At 32.8% G+C, this 14,329-nt stretch overlaps 2 protein-coding genes and 1 long non-coding RNA gene across 10 annotated transcripts in view; 1 reads left to right on the top strand and 2 right to left on the bottom strand.

Moving 5' to 3' along the window:
- LOC129005716 (voltage-dependent calcium channel subunit alpha-2/delta-3-like) overlaps positions 1-5,824 on the top strand; it is a 62,430-nt gene extending 56,606 nt beyond the window's left edge. For all 8 annotated transcript variants that reach the window (XM_054434689.1, XM_054434696.1, XM_054434688.1 and 5 more), the window contains one exon: positions 3,754-5,824. In XM_054434689.1, coding sequence (XP_054290664.1) covers positions 3,754-3,867 — 114 coding nt within the window. In that variant the 3' untranslated portion in view covers positions 3,868-5,824. The remainder of the gene's footprint in view (positions 1-3,753) is intronic.
- A 1,889-nt stretch (positions 5,825-7,713) lies between these two features.
- Positions 7,714-12,266, bottom strand: LOC129005701 (uncharacterized). The gene is made up of 2 exons (XR_008491857.1): positions 12,059-12,266; positions 7,714-7,885 (listed from the first exon to the last, which is right to left on the bottom strand). It is a non-coding gene; the product is annotated as an uncharacterized LOC129005701 (long non-coding RNA).
- Positions 12,267-12,825: 559 nt separating this feature from the next.
- Positions 12,826-14,274, bottom strand: LOC129005695 (uncharacterized). The gene has a single exon (XM_054434657.1). It carries the CDS (start codon positions 14,272-14,274, stop codon positions 12,826-12,828), a length of 1,449 nt encoding a protein of 482 aa, XP_054290632.1.
- Positions 14,275-14,329: the final 55 nt, after the last annotated feature.

A 14,329-nucleotide genomic window follows, 5' to 3' on the forward strand; every position in this document is an offset into this window, starting at 1 on the left:
TTACGTCCGACAAATTAAATGCGTTCATCAAAACCCAAAGTTATTGATTTCTTGGTTTTGGATTTTCTCGTAGAAGGTTATTGGCAATCAAAGTTATTTCCCATTAATTGCTTTATTTGTAAACAACTTTTAATGTAAAATTATTGGTGTCAGTTTGAAAAAAAAAAAACAACCTAATACAAACAACTGTTTGTTATTTAATAGGTTATGTAGGCCTATTCTCTAAACAATGATTCGTATATCTTTTAACATTAGAATGAAATGTGACAAAAATGACACAACACTGGGTTTTTGGACGTTTGTAATTTTATTTCTTAATTAGGGAGGCCGTGTATTCTAGGGAAAATTACCGGTATCAAGGATCGTCGTCGAAAAGGTTGTTATGAATAATTGGGTAGGCGTAAGTACCTAAGAGATGGGCTATGGGCCTATTGGCTGTATGGTCCGGCGATTGCATCATACGGTGAGTAGGAACAGAAAGTGACACATCGGAAAAGCAAGTTTAGCATATAATCTATAAACCGTAAACCTCTGTTACAATCACCTACTGCAGTTGTGATTTTTTACTTTGCACTTTACACAACCGCCATTGAAGCGCCGTCAATAAGTGGAATCCTTGTTAGTAAGCTATTGGCGACGATCATTAATAAATTCAAGTTTCCCAGCTCTATACAACACTGATTCAAGGTCTTCTTTCTGGTTATCAAAATTCAAGAACAATTTTACACACAAAGAATCTCTGGTTCCTGACCTGGATGATGCCTAGTTATTAATTATTTCATTTACGGTTACACTATATTATTCCACTTGCGATTAATTAAATCCGTTATGTAAAACAACGTTTTTAATGTCACTTGGATGGGATTTACCTTCAAAACGTGATCGGAAATGGTTGCGGTATTTGTAAACAACATTTGTAAACATATCAGTGACAGCTAGAAAAAAATAATCTTGATCCGAACAGCTGTTCGTTATTTCATAGATCATTATGTGAAAACTTGACAAAAATCGCACAAAACTGCATTTTTGAACGTCCGTAATTTTATTTACTAAGTAGTGAGGTCATATTTTAATGGCTAAAGACACTCTCGCCAATCCAGTGAATACATTAAAATGACTTGGATCTGATAGGTATTCTCGTTTTCCTGGAGAAGATTGCGTAAAATGCCATCTTGAGTGTTACAGAAAGACAGAAAGACAGACAGACAGACAGACAGAAATTTAGATGAGACTTGTTTCGGCTTCTTTAATGTATAAAACGTAAAAATAACCTACAAATTTATGATTCTAAGCAATGTATAGACAAAACTCAAATTTTATTTATATAGATGAAAGAATTTTGTCAGCTGTTTCAACTACACAAGTTGGTTCTATGATATTAAATAGCATTAAAAAGTTATAAGGTTTATAGGGTGCAGCACTATTAATTTTTTGCATTTATGAGAACAGCTAATTTGAACCAACTAGCAACAAAAAGCTGTGATATACAATGAGACATTTACTTTTTTTATTGTTTAGGTATAGTGGTAGAACATTATGGCTATGGTAGATATGCTATATTATAGCATACCGTAAATTAAAATAATCAAATTTTCTTAAACCGTGTCCTCTCCCATTCCAAACGCAAAGCTAAGTATAACTGCAATAAGCATTTTATACTTATACGCCAACCCCGTACAAAGGACGGGTACTCTGCTGGCGTAATGGTAATAATGGTGAATTAAAATAAAATGTTTTCTTTGAATTATAAAAAATGTGTTCATTTTGATTACCGTATATTTAGCTAAATAACTTATCTAATAAATTTAATGTTTAATTCAATCTGAGCAAAGCTTGGTCTCCTGGTACAGTACTATTACAATGAAACAGTTTATTTAACCTCCAAGGCCTAAAGTGATCCTTAGTTGACTCACAAGTTTGACAGATAAAAATTACCATGTAAAAATGTCACTTTCGTCCCAAATTGAACAATTTTTTTTTGGTTTTAATTAACTATTCCTTTTGCTAACCAAGTCAGAAAAGAAAATTGTACAAGTTATTTATTGACCTTTATAAGTGAGCTTCCAAAATGGCTTCCCTCTTGTTCAACTATTAAAAAAGAACAGTTGTTACTGAAGTATTTAAACATGTGGTGTGTTACGATCGAGCTAGTGAATAGTAGATTGACTATAATTATGAATATGTTGGATACTCGACGACAATGAAAAATCAACTACAAATTTGAAAAATATTGGTGTAATACAAAATTCTACAAATTTTAAGACGCCAAAGTGAAAAGCAATGAAAAAGTTGTAGAGCTGATGTCAACTTTAACGCCAGCTGATACTTTTTACCAGTGCTCGATTTGTGCTGGAATGCGGCAGATCGGCATTCCGGTACTATTGAAAAGATAAAAATATTGACATAAATAGGTACTAATCACATTATAGTATATTACATTTATAGTCCTGAAAATAGGTGTTTACATTACGAATGTGGTCGTTCCCGTGCGAAACGAAGTCGAGCGCGGGACTACCATACGAGTCTGGTAAACACATTTTGGACGAGTGACTTACGATATTTTACGCCAAACTACTCTAAGCTAACTTAACATTAAAACATCCTTATATATACTCACCGACTAAAGGAACAACAATAACTACTCATAACCAATAAGAAAGGTTATGTTTTTGTTTATAACCACTCATTGCCAAATATAATCAGTTAGAGTACAATAATACGTAATAAAACACCATTTTATTAAGCTGGCTGCAGCTGTTTTTTAGACTAAATCCTTGCGTGGGAAGTTCGTTAAAAGATTGTAGTGTGGCGTAAAATAAGTTTCATTTCTTGAACCTCATTTTTTTGCAAATCGAGGACTGCTTTTTACCTTAAGAAAAAAAAAAACGGTTGTCATACTGCAGCAAAAACCGCTGTTTTCAAAAATATGTTGCCGGTTTAAAGTATCTGTTTTTCTCCCTAAAGAAAAAAATTTCCAGCTGGATTCGAGGACATCAGCTGTTCATTTTTCTGACTTCCAAACTTGTATGCAATTTTTGTTAAAGAAAATAATCACAGGTGTTAAAATGTTATTGCATTGTTATAAAAATGTTTTTTTTATTGTGACACATTGTATGTTTTACATTAACTACTGTACTGAATGGATAGTTCATTGATAAAATCTTTCATTCGTTAAATAATCACATCAATATATATAATGTTATCGACTATAACAAGTTTTACATCCTTCTAATAATCTCAACGTTTTGTTGTGCACTGAATATCAATGAAAAACATTCATCATCACTCTTTGATATTAAGCCAAATTTTATAAATTTGAAAATTTTTTTTAAATGTGTTGGCCGAAGAATACATTTTGCTTCTAGATAGGGGTAACAACTTGTTATATAAGACAACAAAACAAGACAAAAATAAATATGGGAGCTAATTTATGAAGTTAAAGTGTAAAACCCTACAACGGTTTAGTGATTTAGTTGGTTAGATAATGGCAGTAAGTATTTATGACAAAATATATAGTTATTAATTACACCGACCAGAAGTGTCTTTTTGACTCTCGCTTATTATCAAACCTCGGCTTTGCCTCGTTAAACTTGAGCTTCTATAGAAAAGGGACTTTTTGTACCCTAGTTAAAAAACATTTTGAGTCCTGCGTAAAATGTAATAATACAGCTGTTTTCACTTTAGCAAAAGAAAAATATTTTTATAAGTAATAAATCCAGGTAACATTTTAAAATTGATCTTTCTTTTTCCCAGGAGGAAGACATCAAGCTTTGCGGACGAGGTGGGAGATTGACTTCCAACAACTCATTGGAATGGTTGTGCCTAATAGTTCTCTATTTAATAACTCTAGCGCTTAAATCAAGTTAATACCAAGCTAATTCCTATGTTTCAAACATGACTGTGATATAAAATTTTACCGCATTCCAGCATTTCGATTAGTGCAATTGTGAAGCATTCCGGGCTGTCGGATTGCTAATATTGAACATGTAAGTATTGAATTTATCAATATTGTACAAAGGGATTTTTGTTTCCTACTTTACGTTTTCCAACTGATTTTAATGTAGGGAAACCCAGGTTAAAAGGAAATTCCCCTACAATATATTAAGGAGAACCCTCAAAAGGTATTTAAACCACTCTCAAACTTTATAAGTAATATGTTTAGTTTAGGTTAAGTTTCTTTATGATTTTCCTATAACTTAATCACAACACAATTACATAATAGTTGATTCTCCAACTAATGATAAAAAGTTGGTAGCAGCCAGTCAAACTGTTTTCTATCCTACAGTAAAACTTGAATAGTGGATCCTTGTACTAGATTGGTTATACAATCAAACTGTTCAAAATAGCTCTCCATCAAAAGGTTCTAAACACAGCTAATTTTTTACTCTTTAGGTGTTAGAGTTTTAATACTAGTCCTCATGTATTTTTTTATATATTACATGTGAGTGCAAAAAACTTAAAATATCCTATTTTGTCTTTTATAATCTCTTGAATTTTATTATTTTGTTCATTCTGAGAAAAGAAAATTGACAATTATATATTCCCTAACAACCTGACAGCCCTTTAAATTTTAAAATTAATTTTGTAAGCCCTTACCACTCTCATATTAAGGGTCTATGCCCTAGGTTTAATTTATTATGCAGGTCATTAATCCTACCAGTATTTTAACTTCCACACTAATAGTAAAAAATAAATAGTAAAATTTCAAAAAACAATTTTAATTTTTTTATTCATTTTTTTAAGCCGACATGTGATACGATTGGGAAACGGCAGATGTCGGCTCGCGGCGAGATGAGAGTGGTAAGGGTTTAGAAGCAATCGATTAAAATGTGTAACTTGCTCCTACACAAATTTAGTTCATAAACTTTTAATAATTAATCTCTTGTTATCGTTTAGATGTTAGTTATTTTGTAGGATCTCCAAATGGCATTGATTGTCAAAATGTTGGGTTTCATCTTAAATAATAAGTTTTAGAGTAAGATAATGATTGAAATTCCTGTACATAATTCATGATATAAATAGACAATGAATTGAGGCTAACTTAGTTAATTTCATAGTGCAAAACTTGTACGTTTCTCAAGGATGTTTGGTTTTTAAGAACATGAATACTCTGAAGTGTTTTTATATTATAAATATATAATCATATCCTCTTATGGATGCCATGTTAGTATAAAGTCATCTTTCCAATACTCTGTCCTAGTTTCATATTTGTTAAGAAGTATTTTATTTTCTATTACTGTGGATTATGTTGTATCATTTTTTCAGCTTATACTAAAACTATTTTATTGATAAACCTTTTTATTTTGTGATGTGCCTATAAAATATATTTAAAATCTTTCAAGATTTGTATGATACATTCCAATCATAATGTAAGTGTGAATTATGTTATCTATGATGCTGAACGTTTGTTACCATTATTGTTATTTTATTCATTTTACATGAACTTGTTGTTATCACTTTTTAATCAAATTGTACAGTTTATACTATACACTAAAAATATCCAGTAAGCTGTTTCCTTAAGATTTAAAAATATCTTTCTACCACAACTTGGGTGCTTTATGAATAAAATTTGTAACTTTTAACTCTTAAAATGGCAGTGTTATTGTTTGTGTGTGTTTGTTTATATTTTACTAATGTTATCGTGTTGGTTTACCTGTGATTTTAAGCTAGCTGATTTTAAAATGTTCACTTGTATATTATTGTTACCTCAAGACTGCCACTCCTACGATCACAAAGCTTTGTAAATTATTTGCTTTGTATTATACACGTTCTGTACATTTTTATGTTCATAAATAAAATATATTGGTTGTGCCTTTTGCCATTATATTTATTGTATCAGATGTAACCTTGTGTTAACTCAAGCTACTTTTATTAAATAAAAAGCTACATAATTTGATCTGCTGTGTTATCCTGTAAAATCGTAATCTACTGGGTATCATACTGGAGCGCAAGATGGATTTATTTTTTTTTATTTTTATTTTATTTATTTGTTTACGGCAAAATCGCCATTTTTACAATCAATTACATGCATAACAATTTGTGGATTAATTAATACTATTAACATGCAGTAAGTTTTACATCTTGCTTTTTGGTCATGCTTTATGAATACACTAGCTGTACCCGCGGGCTTTGCCCCGTTTTACTTCATAAGTGAGCTCGTTCGCATGGCTCAATCACGTCCTGGTTGAAGTTTGTTCGCTACGCTCACTCACCTTTAGGTTGGAGCTCGTTCGCTGCGCTCACTTGCCTTCAGGTTAGCTCGTTCGCTACGCTAACTCGCCTCCGGGTTGAAGTTCGTTCGCTACGCTCACTCACCTTTTGGTTGCAAATTAGCTGTTGTCATAAATTTAAAAAAGAATAATAGTGCTGAACCCTGTTGGTAATCCTTGTAACTTTAATGCTATTGCACATCATAGAACAGAACCAACTTGTTTAATTGAAACAGCTGTTAAGATACATTAATTCCATTTAAATATGAGTACTCATAAGGTTAACATGGGAAACTCCAGAGCCACTGGGGCGGGGCCCGAGAGCCCGATCAGAATAAAAACCACTTAGTTTTCCTATTTAATGCCTAAAGAATCAGTGTACCAAATTTCAGCCTCCTAGGTAAATGGGAAGTGGGAGAATTAGTGATGAGTGAGTGAGTGAGTGAGTCAGTGAGGGCTTTGCCTTTTATATTATGAATACATGCTAAACACTAATGATTCGCAACTGAGTAATGAAATATGACAAATATATATATATACTATGAACATACAACATTGGCAAACAAGAAAAAAAATAAACATGCAATATGATCTTGAAATTGAACTAACATTATCAGCCTGTTTCACTAAATTCAGGATCAAAAAGAAAAACATCAAAAATTTGAAGATTTAACAGTGCAATAAAATATAAACACTTAACAATAACAGGTATGAACAATGAGAGTGTGACAATAATTAATTATGACTAAGTGCTATTATGGTGAATGTAACAACGTTGAGAGGAACATGAATCAAGATGAAAGGTTATCGAATATGAATTAAAAATTTAACAGTGCAAATATAAACTATGAAAGGAAACTTAACAATAACAAGACGGCAAAAAAAGGTAATGGTTTGACAATGATTGGACTAGAACCTGGAATTGGAATTATTGTAACCTTTAATTGATTATTCCTACCTTCTACAGAGAACTATTACAAAACAGTTTTTACTTTCTCGATAAAATTGAACCCAAAATTATTTTTGGATAGGGCAGAAAATTTGTGAAAGATATTTTTACAATATATATTTTAACATGTTAATTTGCTTGCTTTGACCCACTTTCACTATTGTGAAACACATACAATTTTTATGATTTTGATATATCATATTAGTTTTGTTAAACTTTTCTACGCTAAGCATATTTACACTATATTTGTTTGACTTGTGTGTAGAAGCATAGACTAATTGTCTATGGTAGAAGTAAGTTAACAGTGTTGGAAGCAAGAATATTGTACATATATCAATTGTTTCTAACAGGTTTTTTTTTTTTTTTTCTGGTCTGAGTTACTGACCTATTTACTACCTCCTATCTATCAACGTTCAATATTTGTGTCATAGTTTATTTTTATCGCCCTACCAGTGCATATAAAATGCCCCGATTGGTAGCGAACATATTAAATAAAGTCTTAAACTATTCGGTAGGGTACTTATACTCTAATGTAGGGTAATAATTTATTTAAGCATATGTCCAATAATTTTATTGGTTCAGTTTTTAAAAGATATGCAATATTTGAAGTAGTCCTACAGTTTTGGAGAAGGCCTACGCAGATCATGCATGCTGGACCAATGACTTAAACTTAAGACACATTTCCTATCTCAGAAGCCATTATTTCCGACTGCAAGCCATTCCCCGACTGGAAAAACAATAAATGATCAATATTAATAAATATACAATTATTTCGTTAATATTCTAATGAGTGCAAACCATTTTTTGCACAACATTATCTTGCTTAAATCTCAAAATCATACAAAACAGCTGTGAATTTGTTTCAAAAATAGGTCATGATTTTTAACAGTTACAAGCAATATTTTTTACTAGTGCACCTGTTGCTTGAATTCAAGCAAAATTGCAAAGTATTACAGGCATTATTTCAAAACAACTAACAGTCATAATTTCCTATGACCTAAAAGAGTCAACTCAAAGATAATGTAATCAATCACTCCACTCCAGTTATTGAAACTGAAAACGAACTCACTCTGAAAACGAACGCTCTTGTGTGTTTACTATGAACAGCTGTAACTAATACAAATTATTCGTCTATTTAAGTAAACACAATCTTTTCATCATAAGAAATACATTGGGATTTTGATGGCCTGTGGGTCAAAGCCTGAGGACTTATGACAGGAATTGGTGAAAGAATTGGTCTACACAAAAAATACTTAATTTTGACACACCATTTGTAAAAATCCGTTCATTATTAACGGAGGATTAGTGTTTTGTAGAAAACGCCTTCATGTATTATATATGAGGATGTGATAGTCTACAATCCAATTTTTCTGAAATCACTTTACAAAACAACAGTTTTATTGCCACCTGTATAGGTGAAATAGTTTTATAGCTGTGTGACACTTTTCTTTCTTTATATATTGCTACAGTCAATTTTGATCTATTAAATAAATCTTTTTAAATTTCATGTCCGGATTGTATAAATAGCACTTCATCTTACGCCTCTCAAAACGTAAACAACAGAGTGAATCTAGATGCCACAAATTATTGCCTGTTTGGTGCCTACACTTTCTTATGACATTCTACAGATCAGCAATTATCTTCATTACTTTTCACTTTAATTTAGATTTGTTCGCTATTGAAAGTATTTATTTCCATCCAATTCCAATTGTCATTGTTGTGTACAAGGGTGAGCGAGCTGAAGTCCCTGAGGTCCCGGGTTCAAATCCCGCCAAATCACCAATGGATTATATCTAAGTGATAATGCCGCAACCCCTAAGTCTAGCCTGAAGTAATGTGAAAAACAATCCCAGGCTCGTGCCTAGCGTCTTAGGACAAGAGAATAAAACAAAAAACCATTAGTCGCAGGGAGATAAAAATAGATGAAAACTTGTTTGTGGACAAATCAATGTACGTTCAAATTAAGTCCATGTAACACTTATTAAACAGGAACTAAAATAAATTAAATCATTTCTCACACTAATTATAGCAAAATGTCCATTAGTCTAATTAAGATTGAAGCTACAAATATAACGCTATAACTTTTTTTTAACGTTTTGTATTGGTTTTTTTTACGTTTGGTCTAAAAATGTTTTTCCTGTACTGTGTACGATATTCAATTTATTTGAATCTATTTATCAAAGAAATATATACAATTAATTGCTGATGTTTAGCAATGTATATGTGATAGTGACATGTTAATAAGATTCAAATTTTTTCATGCTGTTTTTGTCAAATGTTTTTGGATGAATGTAGCCAATATAAAAAGTTTTTGTATTGGCTACATTCATCCAAAAACATTACAACAAGCTAATAGTTGTGAAGTTACCCTAGTAGCACAAATATATATTAAATACATATGAATAAATATATTTAAAATCTATTTTATACATCTCAAGTGTGTATTAATGTCAATCTAATATATAAAATTCTCGTGTCACAGTGTTTGTCTGCAAACTCCTCCGGAACGACTTCACCGATCGTTATGAAATTTGGTGTGTAAATTCTGTAGGTATGCGAATCGGACGTAAACTATTTCCCGTTTCGAAATTCTTAAAAGGGCTCCGCCCCAGTGGCTCTGGAGTTTCCCATGTTAACCTTATGAGAAATGGAATTAATGAATCTTAACAGCTGTTTCAATTAAACAAGTTGGTTCTGTTCTATGATGTTCAATAGCATTAAAGTTACAAGGATTACCAACAGGGTGCAGCACTATTATTTCTTTTACATTTATGACAACAGCTAATTTGCAACCAAAAGGTGAGTGAGCGTAGCGAACGAACTTTAACCTGGAGGCGAGTGAGCGTAGCGAACGAGCTAACCTGGAGGCGAGTTAGCGTAGCGAACGAGCTCCAACCTAAAGGCAAGTGAGCGCAGCGAACGAGCTCCAACCCAAAGGTGAGTGAGCGTAGCGAACGAACTTCAACCAGGACGTGATTAAGCGATGCGAACGAGATCATCTTGAAAATTAAACGTAACGGTACTTTCTTTCCATCGGTCTGTCTTAGGGGAAACCTATAACTTAGGCGATACGAAGTTCGCCGGGTCAGCTAGTTTTATATAATATTTAAAATATATTAAATATATAAAAAATATGTTTTTGAATCTATTAAATATTTAAAAAATATGTTCCAATATTATATTTTAGTGAATAATATTTAAATAAAAAATGTATTTAATATCTCTTCCAAACATCCCATGGGGCCTAAACATAAAAACACAAAATAATAAAGATTTAGCATGAAAAACACAATTATCAGTTGAGTAAATTGATTAAATAGTTCATAAAAACAAATTTTGAAAAAAATTACTGGATAAAATTTTTTCAGCCCGGGTGGGTCTCGAACCTGGGTCCTTCGACTTTCCTACCTTACCTCTGAGCTACTTGTGACTGTTGTTAGCATTAGTTAGTTTTCAAATGGTGAAAGAGTGGCCCTCAGTAGCAATGATTGCAATACTAGAAATATTTTTGATACTACAGTATAATATGATTCTGTTAATCTGTTTTGGCATCAAGTAGTTGAGTTGAATAGTGCTGTAGTGAATAGTGAGTAGTCTCCACGAATACAAATACAGTAAACTACAAAAATTAATTTAAATACTAAGACAAATATTATGTAATTTATGGCATATGTAAATCAAATAATTATTTTTAGAACGTCATATACAACCGTAATTAGTTTCTTAAAAGGTCGCCAGTCACTAGCACCCTTTTCTAGCCAATCATTCGAGATTTCTATGATCACATTCATTGTCACATATTGCAATTAAAAAAATAAAACCCATCAACACTTTTTTTCGTTTGACCCAAATGTAGCTGTCTAACATGTATACTGCCTCTTAATTATATGCTATTTTTTCTTTACGTGTATGATAGAGTGACACCATTCAGAGTACCTACGTATTATTATTAACTTAATTTTAACGCTTTCACAATGGCAATTATCATACAAAAAATGCATGTGTAAATTGATAGACACTATAAAAAACAAAAAGATGCAAATTATTTATTTGCTAATTATAAAAGATTATAGGCTATATATTCTACAAATATAATATTATTTTATTAATAAAAATATCTGACGTGTTTCAAAATATATTTATAAATAATTTAATTTAGGAAAAATATACATATAAAATATGTATATTATAGATTCTATACTTGTTTTATCAATATATATTATGAATCTATTTTATATATTCAAAACTTATATTTAATTTATATTTTGCATTCCTTTTTGGTAATATTTTAAATATATATTTGAATATATCAAACTATTATTAAAGACATATTATATATATATTTTATTCGAGGTTCTATCAAATACAACTTTAAATATATAAAATATTTATAAAATACATATTTGTGCTACTAGGGTACAAATTATTCCATATCATAAGAGTAACGCTTGGTAAATTTGTATGAGTTTCTTAGTTATAAACACTCAAAGACTTGTGAAAGAATTAATTTATTAAATTTATTGTAAACTTGTACGCATAATTTCATTCCATGCTCCAAACACAAAATTGGAGGAGCTAGCTAGTGGTTAGCATCTCGGACTTAGGTGCGGGAGGGGACGTGCTCAATTCCTGGCTGTTCACTAAACATTTAATGGGTTTGGACCACTTTCCCTTCAAAACGTCTGACTTTAATTCATACAAAAATGCCACTGGCGTATACACTAGAGAGGAAAAAACCATTTTGCAATTGAAAATTTTACTGCAAGCTGGTTGTTCATGAAATTTTACCAAGTAAAAAATCAATTTAGAAAAGTAAGAATTTACAAATTCATCATCACATATTTTAAATTATGTGGTGAAAAGTGGGTAAGAATGCCAAGAATGGTTTAAAATCACTTACTGTTCCAGGATTACTATCTTTCAAAGAACTTGACCACCAGAACGGGTTGAGCCAGAAAAAATAGCGGTCAAGCCATGCCCAAAAGCCTCCATCAGAATCACAAGCGAAGGCGACATTAATGGAAAGAAGAAGAAAAACTAGGAGAGTTTTCATAGTTAGACGTAAAGTAGAAAAATGAACTGTAAAACTGGTCAGGAGTTATCATCTATTATCCTCGTAGTTTTAACAATTAGCCGTAGAAAGCAACATGTGTTCTGCAATTAATTGCTGTGACCTTAATGTGGAATGTAATTCTCGTTACTCTTTTCACAAAATTTAGGCGGTTTGAATGAAAGCGGAAAAAAATTCCACCCCATCCATCTTACCCTAAATTTGAAACAACAGCCAACAGCTGATTTATGAATTGAGCTAAAAAAAGTGGAGGGGTAACCCAGGAAACCATCCCCTTAACCCGCCTAAATTATGAACCGACTTCAGCTTAGCTTTTTCTGGTAATAAACACAACATAAATCCCACACATAATCGGTCCCGAGTCTTACCACGAGACCTACGGTAATAGTTTATTTCCTATTTGGGAAATGTAATTAAATCAACATGCAAATTAAAAAAATAATTAAGATATTTAATGCTTTAACAAACTAACATTTTTTTACACATCAGAACAATCCAACTCTGGTAAATATTGATTTCTCCATGACTACAAGAATCAATAAAAATCATCCAAAGATAAACAAATAAAAATGTTCACAATATCAAACAGCTGATGACTAATTTATATCACAAGCACACGCCCCCGTGGTGTCAACACCAGCACGACGGACATCAGCAATATGGTGTGGCATACCATCAACCTCTACGCTGGTTTGTGAGAGCTGCCGTGAGACCACACCAGGCTTCCATCTCGTAGTACATAAGGAATTTTTAGGCTTGACAAACACAGGTTCATCAGGTGAAAACTCAGTTCTTAGTTGCTCGTCACAATTTACAGGTTCGCCCTTACACCTCCACCTGTAGCAGAACAATCTAGAGCTTGGTGTCGACTCTTCATTCAAATCTTCTTTTGGTGTTAGATTATACCAATATACCATTTCTTGAACACTTCTTCTGGTTCTTGTTGCCATTCTCTTTATTGTTCTATGGTTTCGTTCAACGATTCCATTGCCGGACGGACGGTTCACACACCTAAAACGACGGATAACCCCCCATTCCTCACACAGTTGTTCAATTTGTTCACATCTGAATGTTGCACTATTGTCCATTAATAGTTCTTGGGGTGGACCTCGTTCTGAAAACAGTTCAAGTAAGATTTTTACTACCTGTTCTTTAGTCTCACTTGGGATCCGTCGCCAAATGCAAAACCGACTTGGACCACAATCTATAATTGTAAGAAATTTATATGACCCATAATGAGTCACATCAATCGCAAGCCTGTGCCAATTCTTGTCGCAATCCAAGTGCCCCGGCTTCCATTTGATGGGGGATGGATCAACAGATAAACATTCTTTGCATGATTTGACTACGCAGTCAACGTCCTGTTTACTAAACTCAACGGCTGGGTAACAACGCCTAACTGTGAAAAGAGTTCGATTAACACCAAAGTGATGCAGACCATGGATTCTTTTGACCAACTTTTGTTTATCCTCATCCTCTTCTTCACCCATCATTGCAATACTGGTCTTTTCCTCCTCTTCTTCACCCATCATTGCAATACTGGTCTTTTCCTCCTCTCTTGCCAACCACTTTTTAGGAACTCTCGTCAGGCGATCTGCTTTGTTAAATTGCGATTTAACCAGATCCATCCTCACCTTAAGGCCACATTCTGATATGAGGTCTTTTAACAAACCCAACCGTCTTCTTACAAGAGCTTCACCCATCCCATGTGTTTTAATACGTCGGTCTCCTGTTAATATGGATGTTACCCAAGCATAAACGGTGGCCGAATCTGTGACCAAGTATAACTCCTTCAAATTCCATTTCAAAGCTAAGTTCACTCCTTTCAACAAAGCCTCTAACTCAGCTAAGTTAATATGCGCCGAATCATCTTCTTTCCTTAGCCAAGACGCGTCCTCAACTATTTCACCATCAATTTCAATGCAAATACCGATCGCCAAGCTGCTAGCATCACACCACACAGTTCCTTTGTCACTAGATGACACTGCCCATTTTCCAAACACAGGATCCTTTTCTTTTACGCTTTCCATTATATCTCCTAACATTATCTTAATTCGGTTGCCCACCACATCGTCCCATTTCAAATCTGTCAATTGCCTC

Source organism: Macrosteles quadrilineatus, unplaced genomic scaffold, assembly GCF_028750875.1.
Source record: "Macrosteles quadrilineatus isolate MER2022 unplaced genomic scaffold, UCM_ALF_1.0 Scaffold_31__1_contigs__length_1484076, whole genome shotgun sequence".
Taxonomy (NCBI): Eukaryota; Metazoa; Arthropoda; class Insecta; order Hemiptera; family Cicadellidae; genus Macrosteles; species Macrosteles quadrilineatus.